Here is a 23640-nt window from a genome sequence, read left to right on the forward strand (position 1 = left end):
TGAACGTTTCCACATTTTGTCACATTACACGCCACAAACATAAATATATTTTATTGGAATTTTATGTGAAAGACCAACACAAAGTGTCACACAATTGTGAAGCACAAAGAAAATTATACATGTTTTAAATTTTTTTTCACAAATAAAAAACTGAAAAGTGCAGTGTGCAAAATTATTCAGTCCCCCTGAGTCAGTAGGCTCGTTCGAGATGAGCCAGTTCTGCGCAGAATCGATCGGCGGCGATCGGCGCGCAATGCATGCCGGTTAGATTTGTGTCCGACTTGGTCCCGACTTGCTCTGACATCATGCACACGTGGTCAACAATACTCTCACGAGACCAAGCCGGCTGTCGATTTCAGAGTCAGGCGCCGCAGTTGCTCTCCAACGACTGCTTGGCCCAGTGCATGATGGGAAATGGCTGGCTCTCGCCACATCAGAGAGCTGATTGGCTCTTAGATCTGACAGCAAACACCACGTGTTGTAGAAAATCCTTATTTTATGTGTAGTTGTAATACTTAACGCTGGATTGTTGACTATTCGTCTCATGTTTAATCTTAAAACATATCTTGTGTGGTTGATAATACAAAATCGTATTTACATAACACATATTTAAATGAGTAGTAATGTATTTCACAGGCAGACATAAAAAGAGCAAAGGATGCAGCTATACATACATTTCTACATAAATATATATTTACAAACACATATGAATAAATCCAAACGTGATCTATAAACTACAAGTAGACAAAAGTTCGGAACTAACAGGAAGTAATTTTTTCTGTGACTTCCTGTGTATACTTTGAAGCCAGCTGAAAACTGTCCGACTTGATCGCAGTTTATTGACAACGCCTCCTGCTGTGGCCGCCTGCTCTCGTCTGGATTCCAGGCGAGGCGCAGCTCTAACGAACGAGTCTAATACTTTGTGGAACCGCCTTTTTCTGCAATTACAGCTGCAAGTCTTTTGGGGTCTGTCTCTACCAGCTTTGCACATCTAGAGACTGAGATTTTTGCCCTTTCTTCTTTGCAAAACAGCTCAAGGTCAGTCCGATTAGATGGAGAGCGGCGGTTTTCAGATCTTGCCATAGATTCTCGATGGGATTTAGGTCTGGACTTTGACTTGGCCATTCTAACACATGAATATGTTTTGTTTTAAACCATTCCATTGTAGCCCTGGCTTTATGTTTAGGGTCGTTGTCCTGCTGGAAGGTGAACCTCCGCCCCAGTCTCAAGTCTTTTGCAGACTCCAACAGGTTTTCTTCCAAGATTGCCCTGTATTTGGCTCCATCCATTGTCCCATCATCTCTGACCAACTTCCCTGTCCCTGCTGAAGAGAAGCACCCCCAGAGCATCATGCTACCACCACCATGTTTCACAGTGGGGATGGTGTGTTCAGGGTGATGTGCAGGGTTAGGTTTCCGCCACACATAACGTTTTGCATTTAGGCCAAAAAGTTCAATTTTGGTCTCATCTGACCAGAGCACCTTCTTCCACATGTTTGCTGTGTCCCCCACATGGTTTCTGGCAAACTGCAAACGGGACTTCTTATGGTTTTCTTTTAACAATGGCTTTCTTCTTGCCACTCTTCCATAAAGGCCAGATTTGTGGAGTGCACGCCCAATAGTTGTCCTGTGGACAGATTCCCCCACCTGAGCTGTGGATCTCTGCAGTTCGTCCAGAGTCACCATGGGCCTCTTGGCTGCATCTCTTGTCAGTGCTCTCCTTGTTCGGCCTATAAGTTTAGGTAGACGGCCGTGTCTTGGTAGGTTTGCAGTTGTGCCATACTCTTTCCATTTCCGGATAATGGATTGAACAGTTCTCTGTGACATGTTCAAAGCTTGGGAAATCTTTTTATAGCCTAACCCTGCTCTCTGACCTGTCTGGTGTGTTCCTTGGACTTCATGGTCCTGTTTGCTCCCCAATATTCTCTTAACAAACCTCTGAGGCCATCACAGAACAGCTGTATTTGTACTAAGATTAGATTACACACAGGTGGACTCTATTTAGTCATTCGGTCAACATTCAATCATTCAGCAGTCATCAGGCAACTTCTGAAGGCAATTGGTTGCACTCAGATAAAAGGGGGCTGAATAATTTTGCACACTGCACTTTTCAGTTTTTTATTTGTGAATTTATTTTTAAATCATGTATAATTTTCTTTGTACTTCACAATTGTGTGACACTTTGTGTTGGTCTTTCACATGAAATTCCAATAAAATATATTTATGTTTGTGGCATGTAATGTGACAAAATGTGGAAATGTTCAAGGGGTATGAATACTTTTGCAAGCCTATGTATGTATGTGTATATATAATGTATGTACTGTAGATAGCTTTGCACTATTTCTATTGTGTACAGTTACAGAAGCACTTGTTTAAAGACCGTAGATAGACGATATGAAATAAATTAGTCATCATGAAGCCTCCAGTTTGTCACCATCTTTGTTTTTTTGAGCAAGAAGTGACCATATTTGGATGAGAGGGTGGAGCTTTTGGAGGAGCGAGGCCCGGTACTGTTAGCATAGCATTCTGTAAATTACCAGCTAACGGTTAGCAAGGTGCATTAGTTATTCACCCGTCTGTCTTCCAGTCCCAGGCCAGTTCCTGTGAACTGGGGAAACAGCTGGCGGAGGTGGAGTCTCTCCTCCAGAAACAGGATCTCCTTGAAGCTCAGATCTCAACTCACGGTGAAACAATCACCGCCATCAGCAGCAAGGCAGTGAAGGTAAAATATTGATTATATTAATTAATCGGGGTGCTGAAGATAAGATATTGATTCTGTTGATATCACCATACTGTCAGGTGAAGTTTTTTTAAAGGAGGTACTCTGAGTCGTCTTCTGTCTCTTCCTATCAGGTGAAGGTGAAAGACGGTCAGCAGATTGAGAGCAGAGTGAGAACTCTCGACTCTCAGTACAGATCTTTGGTTTCCTTCAGCAGCAGCAGGTTTCCTTCTTGTTTTCAATTTTATATTATTATTTATGATCGTTTACGAAGCAACAGATATGACTATATATCTCTCCTTTCTACTCCCCTCCTCTCCTCCTACCCTCTCATCTTGTTTCCTTCTCTTGTCTTTTCCTACCCTCCTCTCCTCTTCTCTCTCGTCTCTTCTCTTGTTTCCTCTTCTCTCGTTTCCTCTCCTTTATTGTTCCCTCTCCTTTCTTGTTTCCCCTCCTCTCCTCTCTTGTTTCCTCCTCTCTTGTTTCCTTCTCTCATCTTGGTTCCTACTCTTGTCTTTTCCTACCCTCTTCGCCTCTCCTATCTTGTTTCCTCATCTCCTCGTCTCTCCCCTCCTCTCTCTTGTTTCCTCTCGTTTCGTTTCCTCTCCCGTTTCCTCTCCTCTCCTCTCCTCTCTCTCTCTTCTCTCTTGTTCCCTCTCTTCCCCTCTCCTCTCCTGTTTCCTCCTCTCTTTTTCTCTCCCCTCCTCTCTTGTTTCCTCCTCTCTCTCTCTCTCTCTCTCTCTCTCTCTCTCTCTCTCTCTCTCTTTCTTTCTTTCTCTCTCCCTCTCTCTCTCTCCTCTCTTCCCCCCCACTAGGAGGAGACAGCTGGAGGCTCAGTTGAGGCTATTTGAGTTCTTCTATGACTGTGAGGAGGTGGAGAACTGGCTCTATGAACACTGGATAAGGCTGCAGACGGCCGGACTCGGACGAGACCTGAACCACATCCAGCTGGCCCAACACAAACACAAGGTGGACCGCGCACGCACGCGCGCACGCACATCAGGGCGAAGAATTATTTTAACAATAAATAATATTAATACAAATGTACATTCAACTTCTTCAGTTAAAGACTTTTGAGGAGTTTTTTCAACACATTGGGCCGCATGCATTTAAATCTTTTTTTATTATTTCATTATATTTTATTATTATTTATGAAGACGCTGAATCTGTTTACTTTCATGAAAAACATTTCCAAAGCCAATTTAAAAGGAAGTATATATTTTTATTTACCAGTATATTTTTTAAATTCATGTTTACTTGCTAGTTGTCTTCTTCGCTGCCTTTAATGGCGTTTACCATTTAAATAAATGATGATGAGGATTCATCTTTACAAACAAACTAAGAGTCATATTGATTTGTGTATTTGTAAATTCATCTGAATACTTCCTGTCAGGTGTTGGAGGCGGAGCTTCAGGCCCAGGAGATGCTGTACCAGGGGGTTCTGGGTCGCGGTCAGGACCTGCTGTCCAAACAGAGTCCGCTCAACCAGCGAGCCATCCAGAAGTGGATCCGAACCCTGAAGAAGCAGTGGAGCCACCTGACTGGCGAGGCGACGGCACGCCGCGACAGACTGCAGGCCGCCGCCGCCATCAAACAGGTGAACAAGGAAATGAGGTGTTATCAGTCTGAGCCAGTCAATACTTATTTAATGTCTATTTATACAACACTAAATATTAACTGGGATTAACCCTCTGGAGTCGGGGGTAATTTTCTCGATTTTACATTCACCTGTTAAAAGGCACCTGCATATGATAGATACCTATGTGTTTTACATCAAAAATTACAGAACAATCTCAGCTCTCTATATAATGAGGCACCATTGTCCTAAGGCACAACTATAAAGGGATAATATGGTCCTAAAACTGAAAGATTGAATCTCGATTTTGGAAATTCTTCATATCTCTTGTGAAAACACACCTTTACTCATGTGGAAGAACTGTTTTGGTGCTAGAAATAGTGTTATCAAAGGTCTCAGGTTCACAAAAGCAGTAAAATATATGAATAAAATGGTAGACACATGTAAATAAATGTCTAAAACCAAATGTATTATATGGTGGGGATGAAGAGCTGTGGCTGGCATTGTGGCCTGCGGTGGTGATCTGTCGGCAGGCAGAGGGACTGGCAGGCTGCTGCAGCGATGTTGTGTTGTCCTCTGGACCCTCGCAGCTGTGAATCCTCTGTAAAATAAATTACTACTAGTTAGATTGAGTTCACTGAAAGAAAGTAACGATGACCGTTCAGTCTAATAGAGACGCGGTAGTCAAATAGCTCTCGTTAGCTCGCTCGCTAGCTCCGTGTTAGTAGCAGTTAACGTAAACACGACTGTAGTAACGATTAATGGAGATCCAACACTACTAGGCGTACTATGTTCACTGAAAGAAAGTTAATGGGGATCGTGGCAATATTTGATCACCCACTGTTCAGTCTTATAGCCACCCTGTAGCCACCTATATCCCTGTTAGCGATCGTGAGCGATCGTTAGCTCGCTACCGCTAGCTTCGTGTTAGTAGCAGCTCTATCTGGCTACAGGTCCTGTTTCTAACGAAAATATGCTATTGCAAAGTTCAGTAAATACACTTAACCATCTTCAAATGGATCATTTTGCTTGACATTGTCCTCTTTATCGCAGGGATCGACTCCTTCAGGCTCTATTTATGGTTGAAGCTGCGGCGTGCTCTCCAGTATAGCTTCGCTCAGCGTCCCTGCTTTCTCTTTTCTCTCTCTCACAGTGAAGCTGTGTACACATCATATGACACGTCGGTGTGTACAATGCTCATATCTTGCTGTGTGAATCTCGTACGATCGCGCGGCTATATAATAAATAAATATTGTCTCGTCGTCACAGTGACTTTTTTTGACCATCCAATCAGGAGCCTTGCTCGTGTTCTTTTGAGTCTCCTTCCGGGTCCCCATAAACCACAACCACAGTTTTCTGCTGTGGTTTATGGGGACCAGATCCTCGGACCTTCACGCAGTGAGCTACTTTTCCTCCGTTCAGTACTTTGCAGATGTGGCGGAGGCTGACTCCTGGCTGGGCGACAGGAAACCGCTGCTGACCAGCGAGGATCATGGGAAGGACGAGTCGAGCACGGCGGCGTTGCTGCAGCGCCACCTGCGGTTGGAGAGGGAGATGGCGGCCTATGCCTCGGAGATAAAGAGACTGAAGGAGCAGGCGAGGAGCGCCGCACAGCTAACGGCTCTGACCGTGAGTACGGACGCGAAGCAAACTCGCCGATGGCGTAGCGGTCCACAGGAGTTACCACTCTGAAAAATGACGCTGACTCGCTTCCTGTGTAGGCGGAGCCTCAGCAGAGTAAGATGATCCAATACAGCGACTCGTCCGGCGACGAGGAGGGTCCAGGAGTGCTGACATCACCGCCAGCTAGTTTCAGGGGAGGGAGGGGCTCCGGGAGTGCCCTGTCTCCGAGTGACTACAGCAAGGCCAAATTCCGCTTCAGATACAGTAAAGGTATGGAGGTCTGCCGCAGGGCGTGATGGGAAACAGACGTTCGGCGTTGAGGTTGCGTGGTCAGTAAAATGTTATGTTAATGCATGTGCATGTTAATAATAATTTAAATATAGTTTAATTTCATGCAAGTAAAATCCTTTTAGTTTTTATTACGGATGGCAACATAATTGTGACAATTATCTTGAGTTTTAAAATAAAGAAAGCTGGTGCTGCTGCAGTGATTATTGATGTATATGGTTTAAATGACACCGGTGCTGATTTTACTATCTTATTATTCTGTTGATTTTATTTTCTATATATATGTAAATCTATTCTATATCGTCGTCTTTTTATCAACTGTGTTTTATTTTCCATCTTATTTTCTTTAATTAGGAATTGTATTAAGTTTCGTAATCAAGTCATTAATATTGCTTGTTGGTATAAAAAATTGTAATAACACATTTTCATCCCTCAAAACATAATATTTAATTTCTTGAAATAACCAGTAAAAGATCTGATTGGACTCATAAATTACCCTTTTTTACGTCTTGTAAGACTTAAAAGTAACTTTAAGTAGAGGAAATTAAAACAAGAATATAGTTAAATTAGTTAAATATGTATAGATTTCCTCCAAAGGATCTCTTTGGTCCCAGAAAAGTTAACAGAGCGCCCAAAACATCCAAACATAACGGTGCAAACAGACTTCAATGGAGGCAACAAAATGCAACAAAATGTTATAAATCCATTTGTGGGCTCGTTGAAATCCAAACACAACTACTTTCCCTAAACTAGTTCTGAAACTTTCTGGGACGCTAGAGAGCCTCAAGAGGTGATTACTACGTATGATTTCTATGGTTTGGGTATGAACTGTTCTATTAAAAAAAAAAACACTAAACTGATTGCAGGTCAGTTTCTGTGGGAGCGTAATGAGATCGTGACCATCGTCAGCACCGAGCCGGACGGAGACCGAGTTCTGGCCAGAGACGGCCGAGGAAACCAGCAGCTTGTCCCCAAAACCTACCTGAGCCTTCTGCCAGCCGCCGTACGATCAATAATCAATAACATTTAGATTATCAGTTTTAGGCTTCATAAGGGATGTCGCGAAACTCAATAACGCGGTAAAAACCCAAACAATAAATGTACTTCAACACACGCTACTTCATTACCAGTTGCAGATAGTTTTTTTTGCAGATTAATTATTAATCACTGAGGATCCTGAAGAGGTTTCTCGCCAAAAAAGTAAATGTTAAAAGATTGCATTTGAACACACCTAACCCTTTTCCTGAATTTAGCTTGAACGCATCATAATGTAACTCAATGTAGCCGTTTGCTCTGACATCGTCTTGGTACTGAAGCATCGGGTCTCGTGACATCCCTTCTCCCTTTTAAGACCTGCCTGTAAAGTCGTTTTAGATCAATAATAGGTCTGATCAGTTTTCTCCCGCACTATGCTCAGTCTCCTCCCCCCTCCTCGCCCATCTCCACCAATGGCGTGTCAGAGAGCCCGAGCAGGAAGCTGAGTCGTCCGAGGCGCAGCCGCTCGATGCGTCGGGGCACGGCGGAGATGCAGACTGCATGGCTGCCGGATCCACAGTACCACAGGGACACGGTGGAGAGCACGCAGGCCGGGCTGGACCGGGACTACAGCTCCCTGTTCCACCTGGTCACGGTGAGAGGGGCAGCATGGAGAACGGAGTTTGTCTGGACGAAGTTGATGCAGCGAACACTTACGGTAAATTGCATTTTTAGGAGCTTCTATGAAACCAGGTTTTCTGATCGTTTGTTTGCAGACGAAGACGAAGAGTCTGCAGGAGACGCTGCGTCTGCATCGATTCTACAACAGCTGCCAAGAGTTTGAGTCGTGGATGGAGGACAAGGAAAACGTCCTGAACACCTACGGCACCGGCGCAGACAACCTAGGTGCAGTTCAGGCTAAATACGAGGTGAAGATTATAAGAAGACTAAAGTGTTTCTCTGAAAAGAGATAAAACGTCTTCACACTTCAGAGGATGTCGTGCAGGATGCTTCAACTCTTTTAAAAATAGATACAATCTGATCAACAAAGCATATTTTATATAATTATAACGTGGAGTGAAATTATTGTTTTGTTTGTCATTTTTTCTCCAACTTCAACAACGTCAAGAATTCACTCAAGAGACATTTAAAGAATTTAATAATTAATAACAAGTTTAATATCTCTGCATATTTCCTCTTTAACAGTTTGAAAACATATGCATATGTATTAAAAACCTGTATATTATACATCAAACCAGTCTGTAAAGTTACTGTTCAGACACTTTATTATTGATTTGCATTACATTTTTTGACTTTTATTGATTTATGAGCACTTGAATACATCTTGTTGAATATTTGACTGAACTTGAATACGGTCACATAAAATATTGAAAGGAAATTTCAAACCACATGAAGTCAGATTTACCTTTTTCAAAGTAAAATATAACAATTTGGAGATTTGGCTTCTTGTTCTAGAACTTCCTGACTGAGTTGGCGAGTGGGCGTGGCCAGTTGGATGACATCATCCGAACGGCGGAGGAGCTGGTGAAGAGCCGACACAGTAGACAGAGAGAGATCCAGGACAGACGGAAGAGGGTTTCCAACAGGTATGGACATGAAACCGACCCTCCCCAGTGACCCTGACTGGAGATGAACTGATTAATGTGGTTTTCCACCTGAACTCACCTGCAGTCCGGTCTCTGCAGGTGGGATCGAATCCAGCGGCTGAAGGACGAGAAGGGACACGAGCTGCTGAGCACGGCGGACGTTCAGTCCTTCCTGCAGAGCTGCCAGGAGGCCAAAGCTCAGCTGCTGGATCAGCTGTCCGGCATCGACACCGTGGACGTGGGCTGCAGCTCCTTCACCCTGCAGGCCGAAGAGAAGAACCAGAGCCAGACCCTCAGAGACATCCAGACCCTGGAGGCCAAGATCGCCTACCTGAAGAGCGTTGCCAAGATGTACGGGTTTCTGATGCAGGCTGAAGAAAGCTCAGTTTTATGAACACACTTCAACACTTTAGGAGAAGTTTAATGCAAAGATTTTATATCATTAATACATAAAAAAAAAAAAAAACCTTAAATAAAACCTTCATGTCTCTCGAGGGACCTTTGTGGCTTTTTAATGTCTCACATACTGCACAAAAAATGTAAACTTATTAAATCAATGTTGTTCCTAATTATTGACAAGTCCCAGACTAAATGCATACAAATTAAAATATAAACCTAGCTTTTCGTATCAAGAAAATAGTTAATTTGCGTGTTTTTTTCCCCATTACAAATGGTGGCAGTATATAAACAAACTTAAAATTCTCTGTGAATTAATATTTGGACTGAAGTTAGTTAAAAGATTTAACTTGGTAAAAGTAGAAAATAATATTGAAATACATATATTCTTATGACGTTTTCGTCCTCGAAAGACAAACTTTAAGCTATCTAAGTTTATCTCAAGTTTTAACTGAATGTATTTGCCTCCAAATGATACATTATTTGTTTTACTAACAATTCTGTGTTTGTGGAGTTTTTCACCTGATGACCCGAGAGATTCTTGGAGACAAATCTTAATTTAAGAAAGCAAACTGTGAATTGGATAACAGCTGTTTCCTGTTCTGATTTGGTCTATTTATATTTATACATGTATTTCCTGTTTAACTGCATCTTCCAGTCCGTGATGTGCATCTCTTGTGTTCCAGGAAGCAGGACTGCAGTCCAGCAGAGAGTGCAGTCATCGTGGAGGAGGTTCTGGGTCTGGAGACTCTGCTGAATCAGGTTTGAGTTTGATTCATTATCACAGACTCAACTGAATCAGATCCTCTGAAACCTGCAAGAGACTTCAGACTTCTGCTGGTCCACAGGATTGATTATGTTGACATGACCGTTTTATTAATCTAATATTAATATGCTGTGCTTAAAAATAACAATATCAAACAAGAACTTTGTCTATATGCCATGACGTTCATTCACTCATTCTCACATCACATGTTTGTCCACTAATGTTACGAGTAGAAGTTGTTTTTAAATCCTACGCATATGTAATCATTGACATATGCCATACTTCTTTATTATTTACTCACCGTTACAACTGTGATACTTTAGATATCACATACAGCATAATTATTGAGCCGAAATAAAGAACTTCAGAAGCTCCCCATCACTGTTTCTGCGGTTGTGTTGTGTGCCAGCTGAAGTGTCAGGCTGCAGACAAACAGCGGCTTCTGGAGGAGGCCCGTCGCTTGCAGAGCTTCCAGCGGCGGGCCAAGGAGCTGCAGCGCTGGGCCGGCTCGGTCCAGGAGCACCTCCTGCAGGAGGAGACGGCCACCGACGTGGCCTCGGCCGTGGCCCTTCTGGAGCAACACCGGGAGCTCTGGCTGGAGATGGAGGAGCAGAGGAGCAGGTGAAGATGGAGGCGTTCAACCCTCATGCTGCCTTCACACCAGTGAAGCAGTGGCTGGTGGGCGTTTGATGGATTAAAAAAGATGCCAAAATAACTACATAATGATTTGCTAAAAGTCTGAATTCATGTTTTTTAGCAAAACGAAAAGTAAATTACTTTTAAAATGCTTGTTTTCTGAATGGAGCTCAGATCGATCGGTGCTAGGCTATGCTAACATTGTAGCTGCACCATCAACACTCAAAATACCGTCATATATCCATCCATCCATCCATTATCAGCCGCTTATCCGGGGTCGGGTCGCGGTGGCAGCAGGTCCAGCAGGCCGACCCAGGCTTCCCTCTCACCCGCAACACTTTCCAGCTCATTCTGGGGGATCCCGAGGCGTTCCAAGGCCAGCCGGGAGATATAATCCCTCCAGCGTGTCCTCGGTCTTCCCCGGGGTCTCCTACCAGTTGGACGTGCCTGGAAAACCTCTAATGGGAGGCGTCCAGGAGGCATCCTGACTAGATGCCCGTCATATATATATATATATATATATATATATATATATATATATATATATATATATATATATATATATATATATGTATGTGTATATATATATATATATATATATATATATATATATATATATATATATATATATATATATATATATATATATATATATATATATATATATATACCATGTTGTTTCCTCAGGTGGACGGAGATGAAGGAGTTGGGTAAATCTCTTCAGCAAGGCTCATTCAACGGGAAGACGGGAGGCGTCGACATCCAGCAAACCCTGGACAAGCTCAAAGATGATTGGTCCAAGCTTGACACGCTGTGGGCCAGTAGGAGGGAGCGTTTGGAGCAGGGGGCGGAGCTCCAGAGGCTGAACCAGGAGGGAGACCGCATCGAGGCGGCGCTGTCCGGACACGAAGCCCGTCTTAGGGTCAAGGACGTCGGGGTGAGGGACAGGTTCTCATGGTCCATCCTGAATATATATATATATATATATATATATATATATATATATATATATATATATATATATATATATATATATATATATATATATATATATATATACACGTCTATATATATATATATATATATATAAGTTTACAGCAAATTGAGACGTGGGGTCATTCTCATTTCCCCATTTTATGCCTCCTTGATTCCTTTCCTTGCCTCGAGGAATACATATTCCATATAACTAAAAGCAGGCTCAGACATTATGATTCGTACGTTGTGTTTTGATGATTCTGTGTGTGTTTACTGGTGCAGGACTCGGTGGACAGCGTCCACAGTCTGCTGGGCCGACAGGACGAGCTGGAGGGTCTCCTGAAGGCTTTGGACCAACGAGTGGATCGCTTCACCGAACGCAGTCGGGAGCTCGTCGACCAAAGACACTACGCCGCCAGACGGTAAGAGACATGAGATGTTCGGCTGTTGCAAAATGTCCACAGCATGAATCCAGCAGAACTGAAGCTACAGTGGCAACAATGTGTTTTTTTATCCTGAAGCATCAAGGAGAGGAGCAGCGGCATCAAGGAGTCCAACAGGAAGTTGAAGGAGAGCAGCTGGCAGAGGAGGAGTCTGCTGCTGGACTCAAAGAGATACCAGGTATTATTATCACAGCGGAAAACCGCTTCTAGTGATCGAAACGCTGCGACGGAATCGTCTCCACACAGATGTTGTTTTAGTGATTCGCCGTTAGTCATCAAGTTGTCCTCTAACGGTGGTCATTTCGGCTCTTTTATAAAAAAAATAAATTGCAAAAAATAAATTACAATAAATTGAATAAAATATTCAGCAAATATAAGTTGTAAGAGCAGCTAAATGTCAAAAGATTGCTTGAACTTTAAAATGGTGTGATGCTTTGATATTTTAAAGTTCATTCACTGGTTCTTTTTTTGCAGGAGTTCCAAAGAGACTCAGACGAGCTGCTGCTGTGGATGGAGGAGAAGTTTAAGGTGGCGGATGACGAGTCGTACCGCGACCCCACCAACGTCCTCCCGAAGTTGAAGAGACACGAGGCGGCCGAGAAAGAGATGCAGGCCAACCAGGTCTGGCTGGACAGACTGGTTCAGGTAAACTGGTTCCCAGTGCAACACACTGGTCACACATTGTGTACTTTAAATGACGCATGTTTATGTCCAGCTTGGGCAGGAGATGCTGGCTGAAGAGCACTACAGCAGTCAGAGCATCAGCAGGAAGTCCACTCAGGTCAGCAGCCGGTGGAGGAGACTTCATGACAAGATGGCCGACAAAGGAGACAAACTGAGACAGGCGGGGCAGCAGGAGCAGCTGATGGAGCTGCTGCAGGTAAAACACTGATGAGAAACAGAGTGAAGACCAACTACTGGAGGCTAAAAGAGAAACACTCATTCACTCTTTCTTCCACAGGATTCCAAGGTTAAGATCGAGGCCATCCAGTGGATGCTGAATAACGCTGCCAAAGGTCACGACCTCCGCTCCAGCCGACAGCTTCTGAAGGTATAATAATGAGCATAGAGAGTGTTTGGAAGTTAAACAGCTCATAATTCATCTCTAATATCTATTTTACATTAATGCGAAGACATCTGGATTTATTCTCATTCTCATAAAGTAAGTAAAAAAGTATTCTCATAGATTACATGTGAACGCATCATGAGAACTTCATAATTGACCTTCAGCCAGTACTCATGTTCACTGAGCAGAGCCTGAACGCATCATAATGTAACTGAAGTGAACCTCCGCTGGTTCTCTGTTAGCAGTGCGGCTAACGTTACTAGTTCTCCTCCTGTTGGTTTAAACACGAATTGGTTGTTTACGAAGTCAGAGACTAGATGTCCTGATCACATGTTCTACTGGATACTGGAGGAGAACCATCGTTGGTAAAACGTTATTAATGTTACTAACTGTGATGGTTAAACTGTAAGTAATGCAACATGTTGTAAGTCAGTAACTGTTTCTGTGTGAAGGAGCATCAGCAGCTGGAGCAGGAGGCCAAAGAGCTGGCGGAGAAGATCAACTCCATTGTCAGCAGGGCCAAACGCCTCGCCTCCAATCACTTCGACTCCCAGAGGATCCTCCGGGAGACCGACACCTACATCACTCTGTGAGTCCACTCTGGATACATTCATGGTCCCCAGAGGATGAATCCCACTGACTTCTGTGGTCCCTTTTGACTTTTCTTCTAGCCACGACACCGATCAAAGAGTTTCATCTCCTATAACTAATCTATAATAAACTACAGACACGTGTGCCATTGAAACCCCTTAAAACTACAATATTTGAACCCATTTCCACGTCAAATCTAAAACTCTGGCTTCTAAACTGAACTTTTTAACAAATTTCCACCAGATTGATCCATTTTCTCATGTGGGTCCTATGGCGCTAATACATGTTATTCTCCTGGTGTCCACCGGGGGGCATAACTGCTGTATTATGGAGCACTGCAGTGTTAAAGGCAATGCATCCAAACCAATTTTGCTACTCACGATTTAATATCTGAATCATGAATAATGAAAGTTAGGAAGGTAACTACGGTTCTATGAATCCTGGATGACCGAGATCTGTTAGGGAGTGCCCAACCTTATGCGATTCCTTTTTATCCATTGTTAACTTTTTATTATCGAACTGTTGCGTATTGTCAGCTATAGACTATAATTGATTGTAGTTTATTACTACTGCACTTTGGCATGACCTTTTCCTCTAGGACACTCAGCCTGTACATTCTGGCAGGGGGACAGACAATGGAAATCAGCCTTGCGGCTGTAATTGGGTGCATTTGCATTTTAATTTAATGCCAGACCCCCCTGGAGCTGCCGACTGCCCCCCTCCGAAGGCCTATGGGCTGAGGGGCAGGAGTCAGGCCCAAAAGCCTGTTAGGGCGCTCGTCACTGTCTTCAGTAAAGAGACAAGGAGAAAAGGTCATGGCCGTCTTCGGGCTGGACAGGGGCCATACAGGTCCCACAGCTGGCAGGGTTAACCTAACCACGAGTCTGAGGGGACCCTGCCTCACTAATCAATGTAGATTACTAAATCAGTCTGAGCGGGGCGCTTTGCTGACTGCTAGAGAAGAGGCAGAGAACAGTACGAGAGAGGGAGTGAGGACACTCTCCTCCCTAGTATGGTAGCGGTAATTACTGATGTCCTAGCAGTAATCCAAGCGAGAGCACTCTGCTACTGTGGAACAAGTCCTGTGGCAATAGGTCAGACACAGTCTGTCTGGTGAGAGTGGAGCGAGGACGCTCTTCACTGGTACGGTAGCTGGGATTATTGGTGTCCTACCGGTAAGCTTCAGCGAGAGCACTGTACTACTGTGGAAACTGGTCCTGTAGGGACAGGTCAGACACAGTCTGTCTAAGAGAGGGGAGCGAGAGCACTCTCTTCGCTAGTCCAGTAGCTTTGATTATTGGTGTCCTAGCAGTAAGCTTCAGCGGGAGTACTGTGCTACTGCTGAGACCAGTCCTAAGGAAACAGGTCAGACATGGTCTGTCTAGTGAGAGGGGAACAAGGACACTCTCCTCACTAGTACAGTAGCTGTGTCTAGTGCATTAGCTCTGACTATTGGTGTCTTAGCAGTAGCTTCAGTGGGAGCACTGTACTACTGCGGAGACCAGTCCTGTGGAAACAGGTCAGACACGGTTTGTATAGTGAGAGGGGCGTCTATAGCGAGGGCACTCTTCAATAGTCTGGTAGCTGTCAGAAGTGGGGACACTCCGCTACCTATAACAGCCGCAATGTTTACCGACGTCGATGTACACGCTGTCAGCCTCGTCATCGACGTAACCTCAGTAGCGTCCCACCAGTTATCCTGAGTGGGGACACTCCGCTACCTATTACAGCCGCAATGTTTACCGACGTCGCTCATTAGCGTCCCATCAGTCAGCCTGAGCGGGACGCTGCTCACTGAAAGCCGGCCTCGACAGTAGCAATGTAGCCACGCCAAGCGGACACACTTCCGTTAGCACTCCACTTAGTTAGCAGGAGCGAGCGCTCTGCCCACCGTGGAATCTGCTGTTGCAGAAACAATATTAAAGCTGCGAGCAGCTGTGAGCGGGTCCTCGCTCTCCCCGGCACGTTGGGGTCACCGGCGGGTCGCCAACTTGCCCGGTAGAGAGTGTTGGCCCGCTGGACAACATACATCATGTTTCTCTACGTGAAGAGTAGACCAGGTCATTTAAATTGCATGTAAATCTGATGCTGATTGGTCTATTTTGTTTGGCCAGTAGGTGGCACTATGACAATTTGAACATAGACTGTGCATCATGTTTCTCTATGTGAAGAGTACACCAGGTCATTTAAATTGCATGTAAATCGGATGCAGTTTGGCTGATTTCCTTTGGCCAGTAGGTGGCGCTATGACAATCTGAACATTGCTCATGTCATCAGGCATGGACCAGCAACATGCATGAGGAGTATGAGGCATATTGCATCATGTATCTAGGAGTTACAACAGGGTTCTCTCATATAGCGATTAGCACAAAGTAGGTGTGTCTTTGAGTCCCCGTCACGTCGCGGCTGTTGGATGAAAACGCGAAAAAAGCACAAGCCATACTCCTGAGAGTCTTGAGATCATCTTAGAACAGAATTGAAGTCGATTGCATAACATTTGTAGGAGGAGTAGTATTTGGCAGAAATGCAAATATAGACTAAAATTAGCAAAAACAGGACGAAAATGCCAAATTGGCCGAATTACTGTAGCGGCCCTAGTGTTTAAATCAGACAACTGATTTATTGCAAGTTAGGAGATGCGATGGGTTAATTGGTTGATATCTGACAAGCGTTCAAAATTTTGTGAGTTTTCGAGTATGGCACGTACCGCGAAAATGCGGCCAAAGGGGAAAAATAAAAAGACGGAATCGGAATAATAATAATCCCAGCAATTTCAATAGGGTCCTACTCGGACTGGCTACGTCAGTCGCTCGGACCCTAATTAGTCGATCTCACCCAGTGATGCTTCACGGTGTGAAGGTAGCCGAACTGGTGATGACCGAAGATAGGTACGTTGTCGGGCTCGATGGTCCGGACGTAGAACGCGCACCTTCTCCTCCTCAGAGGGTACAGCTTGTCGCAGCCTTTGGAGGGCGAGAGACCCGCAACTCCAACCATGGGTCACAAGGCTACAAGCAACGAGCTCTTTTTTACACAAGTTCAGCTTTAGCTGATGCTAACATACCAGTTAGCCTGCGTAGCGAGAAGATAAAAAAAGGACTGATCTCAGGATGACGCCGGAAGTTATACCCGGCTGGAGGGTCATCCGAGGTCACACGTGACTTTGTTGTTATAAAACACTGCAAGTGCGAGACTGAATATATCCAGTGTGAAACACTGTCTCTGGTGGTCAGTAAGGATGAAATAAAAAAAGTAAACAGCAGGAGCAAAAGGAGGAAGGTGATTTATCTTGGACGTATTGGGACATGAAGCAGATGATGCTGATTCAAGGATCTTTGTGCTGCAGGTTCAAGTCTCTCCAGAAGCCTCTGGACCGGCGTCATGCTCAGCTTGAGGCGTCGGTGCAGCTATTTGGGTTTTATCATGATGTGGACCTGGAGCTCAGCTGGATCTCTGAACATGTTCCTGCCTCTGGATCTACAGGATACGACAAATCTCTGGCTGGAGCCATCAGCCTCATGCAGAAACACAAGGTGCCAGCCAGCCGGATTATTGCTTGTTTTGTTCATCTAAACATCTCAGAATAATACTGACGGTGATTTGTGATATTTAAAAGGTCAGTTTTATTATTCATGCTGAACATTTTATAAATTAAAAAACGGCTAAAACAGGATATGTTTACATAGGAGCTGCAGGCGGAAGTGAACGCCCACCAAAAACACCTGAACCACGTCCTGGAGAAGGGGCGGGGCCAGGCCAAATCCAGCAAATCAGACGAAGAGGAAGTGCTCCAGAGGTGCTGTTGTGTTTCTCTTCTGGGTTTTTCATTGAATTTCATGTAAATATGTTCTCTTCTTCTTTTTAAATGATTAACTGCTTTTTATGTTTCTGTTAGCAGGTGCAAACACCTGAATGCAGAGTGGGAGGAGCTAGAAGAAGCCTGCAACAGGAGAGCAGCTCATCTGAGCAAAGCCATCACCAGAGAACAGGTCAGGGGGACAGAGAGACAGGACTTTTATTATATGTTTGAGAAAGTGTTTGTTTTGGAAGCATTTTGTGCTGAACGTGAACTGTCTCCAGCTGCTGTTGGACTGCTCTGAGCTGGAGTCTAGGCTGACCGAGACCCTCACTCTAGTGAACACTGACGACTACGGCAAAGACCAGCTGGCCACGCAGCGTCTCCTCACCAAACACCAGGTACAGTGTGGGATCATGGGAGTTGTTGTCTTCGTTGCAGACTTCTCCCAATAGGATTAATTTATCGTTCATGAGGTCAAACAAACAGACCTGCTGCTTAAAACCTGTAAATAACACTAAATATAGCAGTTTATTGGCCTACAATTTCCTTATTTTCCAAATCCTTTTTGTGAATATCTGTTGGAAAAATGTGAAATTGAGCAGCACGTGTGTGCGATTCCCCGGCTGTAGGTGTTGGAGGGCCAGCTGGAGGTGCTGGAGGTGGAGGTGGAGGAGTTGGGAGACCAGGTAGAGCAGGCGGTTCACAACTGGAGCCTGGAGGAGCTCAGCAGGCCTCGTAGTCGCCTCAGCAGCCTGAACCAGCAGCTGCAGCACCAGGCTGCTCTCAGGTAAATACTGACTCCATACTATACTACAAATACTCAATACTACAAAGCTTTGCCACGCCGCAAACATCTTACGCAGGTAGAAAATCCACGGCCCGCCACTGCAAACACTCAATACTACAAACACTCAATACTACAAACTGAGCCACATGTTTTCAGCCTGTATTTGTTCTGTTATCTGTATATGTTGGTCTGAAAGTACAAATATGTGTTTCATTGAGCGTTGATGTTTTAAAGGACTTTATTCAGCTCCTAACAATGCAATGATGAATGTCTCTCCCTCCAGGGGTCAGAGGTTGAAAGAAGTCCTCCATCTCCACAAGTTCAGAAGTGAGTCCTCAGAGTTTGAGGACTGGATGGACCAGCAGAGACAGACAGCAGAGTCTCAGGACCTGGGAAATGACTACCAGCACATCCAGGTTCGTCTCATTAACAGATATATTATTGCAGATATTTTGTGCACGTCTCCTGATATGTAAACGACATGTTTGAGGAGAAAAATGTTCTCTATTACAGTTTGTCTACCAGGTTTATTTTAAAGACATTCAACTCTTTTTAATTCTTTATCAATTTATTTTGCATACGTTATGTTTTTTTATTTGTTTATTTATACCTGCCAATACATCAACCATATTTTTTAAACCGCAAAATATTTTTGGTTATCGGGCTCGACCATACACATACTACAGTATTTATAGTACTGGTAGTATATTCAAAAGGACTGGTATTTATGCATTGTCTTCTTGACCATGAACTATATATATATATATTGATGTTAAGTTTTGTTCACAACGAAACGTTATCTCCAAAGAGAATTTAAGTCATCTGATGATGGTGGAGCACCTTTTAGAGGTGATGAGGGTGAAGACGGTAAAAGTCACTCTAAAGTAAAGAGATGTGTTTTTTTGACGTTTCAGTTGCTTCGCGGGAAGTTTGAAGGATTCCTGAAGCAGCTGGAAGTGGGAGAGGAGCGACTGCAGAGCTGCAGCGAGCTGGCGGCTCCCCTGATCCGCAACAAGCATCCACAGAGCTCTGCAGCCAGAGAGACACTGCAGCTGCTCAGGTACATACAGGTGTTCATCAGGTGGAGGGACGCCCCTAAGAAACCCGGTTCTAAAGGAGTAAAAACCTTGTTGTGTTTGACTTTTGACATTTGTTTGCAGTGCATGCTGGGAGGATCTGAGGAGCGTGGCCAGGGAGCGTCAGGATCAGCTGCAGAGAGCCGAGGAGTGTCACCGCATCTACCGAGACCTGACCGACGCTCTGACCCTCATCCAGGTACGCCATCTCTCTACCGTCACATCACATCCTCACCTGTTGAGGTAACAACCCTCACACCCCCCCCCCCCCCCCCCCCCCGGTCTCTGCAGGAGCGGCAGAAAAGCATCCCCGATGACGTGGCGAAGGATTTGAGAGGAGTGATGTCACAGCTGAGGAAGCACGAAGCTCTGCTCCACGAGCTGGCGACCACGGAGCAACAGGTAGAGACTGGGAGAGATGAGGACCCTTGTCCACAAGCATTTCCTCATTAATGGAGTTTTTTATGTTTGTGTTTCTATAAAAATATGTTCTTGAGATGTCGCCGCAAAAAGAAGGTTACGATTGCCCAAAAATTCAGTGGGCTTTTATTCTGAAGGTTCAAATGACTTTAAACCCCTAATCGAAGGACGATCACGCTGGTCACGTTGTTGGGGATGTGTTTGTAGTTGCAGGAGCAGCTGGACACCATCGACTCCATCCTGGACCTCTGTACGCCTCAGTTGAAGCTCCGCCTGCAGGAAGTGCAGCAGGAAGTGGTGGAACGGTGGGAGGAGCTCCGACTCCACGCGGAGCAGAGGGAGGAGGAGCTAAAACTGGCGTGCCAGAGATATCTGTTCCTTAACACGGTGAGGGCGGACGGGCGGACAGAGAATGACACGTTAACAACCCCTTCACGCTTCACGTCTCGCGTCTCGTTGTGCTCTCCAGGCGCAGGATTACTTCCTGTGGTGCAGCCAGCTGATCGGTGCGATGGCTGCCGAGGAGAGCATAAGCGACGTGGCAACCGCCGACCTCCAGCTGGCGCAGCACCAGCAGCTGTGGGCTGAGATGGAGGCCAGACAGGAGACCTACCAGCAGGCTCTGGACATGGGGGAGCAGGTGCAGACGCAGGACGCCAACAGGAAGGAGGTGTGATTTTTAAATAAACGTCGGGGGGCGGGGAAAGCATGTTTTCTTTAAACAATCGCCAAAACTACACTGTTTATCAGCCAGAAGCTGTAAAAAACATTATTATCCCTATTTCAGACAGTCCTTCAACACATCATGTGTGGCGGGCCGTGCATTTTATACCTAGGCCTGCTGTCTGAAATCGTATACATAAATACGCGCATGATGGGATGCTGTTTAGCATAAATGGGATGCTGTTTACCCATAAAATAGCTATAACTTTATGATTCTGTTTAGGCCAGCAAAGACTAGGAGGCCCTGGCTAAAATACATTGTGTTTGATGAAATAATTCATCAACATTTAAGGTCTCTCGCCCCAAATAAACCATTTACTTTAACCAGATTCTGTAAAAATCATCAAATTCTGAGCTTCTCAGTGAAACCTGAAGTCATGATTATAAGTCATGATGATTGATTCATCTGAGACCAACAGTCATGTGACATAAATTCAGTGAAAAGTGGATTTTTAGATTCCAGTGTTTTTCCAATTTTTGTAAAAGAAATGATCAATTAAATAAAACTCTATTTTTGTCGAAATTCTGGTTCTCTCTACTTCTAGCTGTGATGTTTCTTCGTCCAAAGAGGAGCAACAGGACTTTGTGTTCAGAGGGTTGACTGTGTTCTCTGCAGGTGTTGGAGAAGCTGGATGCTCTGCAGGAGGAACGGGACAAACTGGAGAACCAGTGGAACCAGAAACGGACCTGGTTGGAAAGCGTTCACCTGGAGCAGGTCTTCTACAGAGACGCCAACAGCGTGGACAAAACCTCTAGCTCTCAGGAGGTAAAACTCACCTTTTGGTATTTGTCCTTTCAGAGGAAACACAAGTGTCTGATCCAGTTTAAAAATCTCTCCACAGATCCTGCTGCAGAACGGCACTCTGGGAAACGCGGTCGATGAGACGGAGGGTTTGATCAAACGCCACGAAGCGTTTGAGAAGCTGCTCAGCTCGCAGGAGGACAAGGTCTGCTCTTCTTCTGCGGTTCACATGTAGAGACGCAACTAACCTGTATTTTAGCCGCTGTATTTCTTACAGGTACAACTATTCAAAATGATCTTTTCACAACGTGGTACAAGATCCAGATTTACCCGCAGGTGTTTTTGGTTTGGACAAATCAGAGTTCTGGGAGGAGCTACAGGCAGCTAGGGGGCGTGGCTTAAGGTGTGTGTGACGACAAGGAGAGGTGACTGTTAGTCAACACTGAAGGCTTTTATGGATGCAAAACATGTTTTCTCTCTTCTCCCGACTGGCTGCTGGTAAGAGTTTGATTGACAGATGGTTCGTCAAATCACCTGCCACGTTTCAATATAATAAGAACATCGGGAAAGCTGCTGCATGCCGTGCTGTTCGTAAAGTTTATTTGCCGTTTATTTGAAACTCCTAGTTCGGTAATCTACACATACACAACCCTGTCTCCTAAAAATTACGTTCCCACAGACAGAACTAAAACGCATTCACAATTATAATTTATCGCTTTCTGGGGTAACGTCATTTTTAGGAGGCAGGGTTGCATGTATAGTACATGATTCAGGGGTCTCAAACTAAATTTGGCTTGGGGCCACCGCTGGTATTGTGATCTCATCGGAGGGCCACACAGAAAGCATAATATTTTTGAAAGTTCACTTATTTATTTACTTTTACATTCATAACTTATTTTCGTCATACTTAACAAAAAAAGGCAACCAGCAATTTCTATATTAGTTTTTAGCAGTGCAAATATATACACTACCGTTCAAAAGTTTGGGGTCACCCAGACAAATTTTCTGTTTCTTCGCAATTTCTCGCATGAAATAGCCTTCATTTCTAAGAACAAGAACAGACTGGTGAGTTTCACATGAAAGTTCTCTTTTTCTGGCCAAGAGTATAATCGAACCCACAAATGTGATGCTCCAGATACTCAACTAGCTCAAAGGAAGGCCTGTTTTATAGCTTCTCTCACCAGCATAACTGTTTTCAGCTGTGCTAACATAATTGCACAAGGGTTGTCAAGGATTTTCTAATCATCTATTAGTCTTCTATGTGTTTAGCAAACACAATGTACCATTAGAACACTGGAGTGATAGTTGCTGGAAATGGGCCTCTATACACCTATGTAGATATTTCATTAAAAACCAGATGTTTACACCTAGAATAGTCATTTACCACATTAACAATGTATAGTGTATTTTTGATTAATTTAATCTTATTTTCATTGACAAAAACAGTACTTTTCTTTGAAAAATAAGGAAATTTGAAGTGACCCCAAACTTTTGAACGGTAGTGTATATTTTTTTTAAGAACTTATTGAAACTGCACCGAACCAACAAATGCAATCCCTGAATACATTTGTATTTTATTCTATTGCTTGCCAGACACCTGGCAGCGCTTCTGCTCACAGCTGAGCCACATTGACCCTGATGGAGGTCACAGTGGAAACCCTGAGTACAGCTTCACGATAGGCATCACTAAGCCTGGATCTGTACTTGCATTTATTAAAGATCATAGTTGAGAAAAGTTTCTCACACAGATATGTGCTTCCGAAAAGGGACATTACCCGACTGATCACTTTTGTCTGCTCAGGGAAGGATGGAGGCAATTCTCTCATAAATTGTACAGTCATGTCTGGTTTTCCTTGTGCCTCTCTGAATTTAGCTTTTAGATCACTGTTGCACTGCAAGCCAATAAGTTCCATTTGCAACATTCTCGGGACACTCTCCACATACAGAAGGGGTCTACAAACAGCTGGAAAGTGTCACAGTGCCTTGAAGTCGGCAAAACGCAGATCAAACTCCTGCAGTAGGTTTTCAATAGCAGAGGCATATTCCTCACCACTGAAGGATGTGCCCTCATCCACAAGAGATCGTTGTGACATGGCTGAGTTTTTTCATGGAGAAGGCTTTTCACATTTTCCTGTGATTAGCTGACCAGGGCCCTGGAACTTCAGGTTAATGATGTTAACTCACTCACCATATAACTTTATGAAAAAGACTTTGCTGAGACGCGAGTCCTATCTGAAGCTGTGTGGCTCGTTTTTTCCTCGTCTCCCAGATACTTCTCATACTATTCTCAGTGTTTAGTCGAGTAATGACGCTTGAGATTATATTCCTTTAAAACTGATATTTTTTCTTTGCATATGAGGCAAGTGGCATTTGCATTAGGTGCGTGTGAGAAAAATGTGCGGCCGCACGAACACTAAACTTTGATGTCAAGTA

At 44.2% G+C, this 23640-nt stretch overlaps 1 protein-coding gene across 1 annotated transcript in view; it reads left to right on the plus strand.

Annotated features, from left to right (window-relative positions):
* Positions 1-23640, plus strand: part of sptbn5 (spectrin, beta, non-erythrocytic 5) — a gene marked incomplete at both ends in the record, with an annotated part of 61866 nt that overhangs the window by 12061 nt on the left and 26165 nt on the right. The window contains 33 exons of the mRNA XM_079223437.1: positions 2587-2721; positions 2853-2941; positions 3534-3687; positions 4112-4315; positions 5717-5923; positions 6016-6187; positions 7072-7208; positions 7623-7835; positions 7957-8109; positions 8657-8787; positions 8887-9138; positions 9870-9945; positions 10359-10570; positions 11273-11522; positions 11843-11982; positions 12082-12181; positions 12478-12648; positions 12719-12883; positions 12965-13054; positions 13522-13658; positions 17007-17193; positions 17347-17456; positions 17559-17649; positions 17741-17857; positions 18089-18246; positions 18530-18662; positions 19161-19306; positions 19407-19521; positions 19614-19724; positions 19950-20129; positions 20212-20412; positions 21082-21231; positions 21308-21412. Coding sequence (XP_079079563.1) covers positions 2587-2721; positions 2853-2941; positions 3534-3687; positions 4112-4315; positions 5717-5923; positions 6016-6187; positions 7072-7208; positions 7623-7835; positions 7957-8109; positions 8657-8787; positions 8887-9138; positions 9870-9945; positions 10359-10570; positions 11273-11522; positions 11843-11982; positions 12082-12181; positions 12478-12648; positions 12719-12883; positions 12965-13054; positions 13522-13658; positions 17007-17193; positions 17347-17456; positions 17559-17649; positions 17741-17857; positions 18089-18246; positions 18530-18662; positions 19161-19306; positions 19407-19521; positions 19614-19724; positions 19950-20129; positions 20212-20412; positions 21082-21231; positions 21308-21412 — 4992 coding nt within the window. The remainder of the gene's footprint in view (positions 1-2586; positions 2722-2852; positions 2942-3533; positions 3688-4111; positions 4316-5716; positions 5924-6015; positions 6188-7071; positions 7209-7622; positions 7836-7956; positions 8110-8656; positions 8788-8886; positions 9139-9869; positions 9946-10358; positions 10571-11272; positions 11523-11842; positions 11983-12081; positions 12182-12477; positions 12649-12718; positions 12884-12964; positions 13055-13521; positions 13659-17006; positions 17194-17346; positions 17457-17558; positions 17650-17740; positions 17858-18088; positions 18247-18529; positions 18663-19160; positions 19307-19406; positions 19522-19613; positions 19725-19949; positions 20130-20211; positions 20413-21081; positions 21232-21307; positions 21413-23640) is intronic.

The sequence above is a fragment of the Taurulus bubalis genome (genome assembly GCF_910589615.1).
Source record: "Taurulus bubalis genome assembly, chromosome: 1".
Lineage (NCBI taxonomy): Eukaryota > Metazoa > Chordata > Actinopteri > Perciformes > Cottidae > Taurulus > Taurulus bubalis.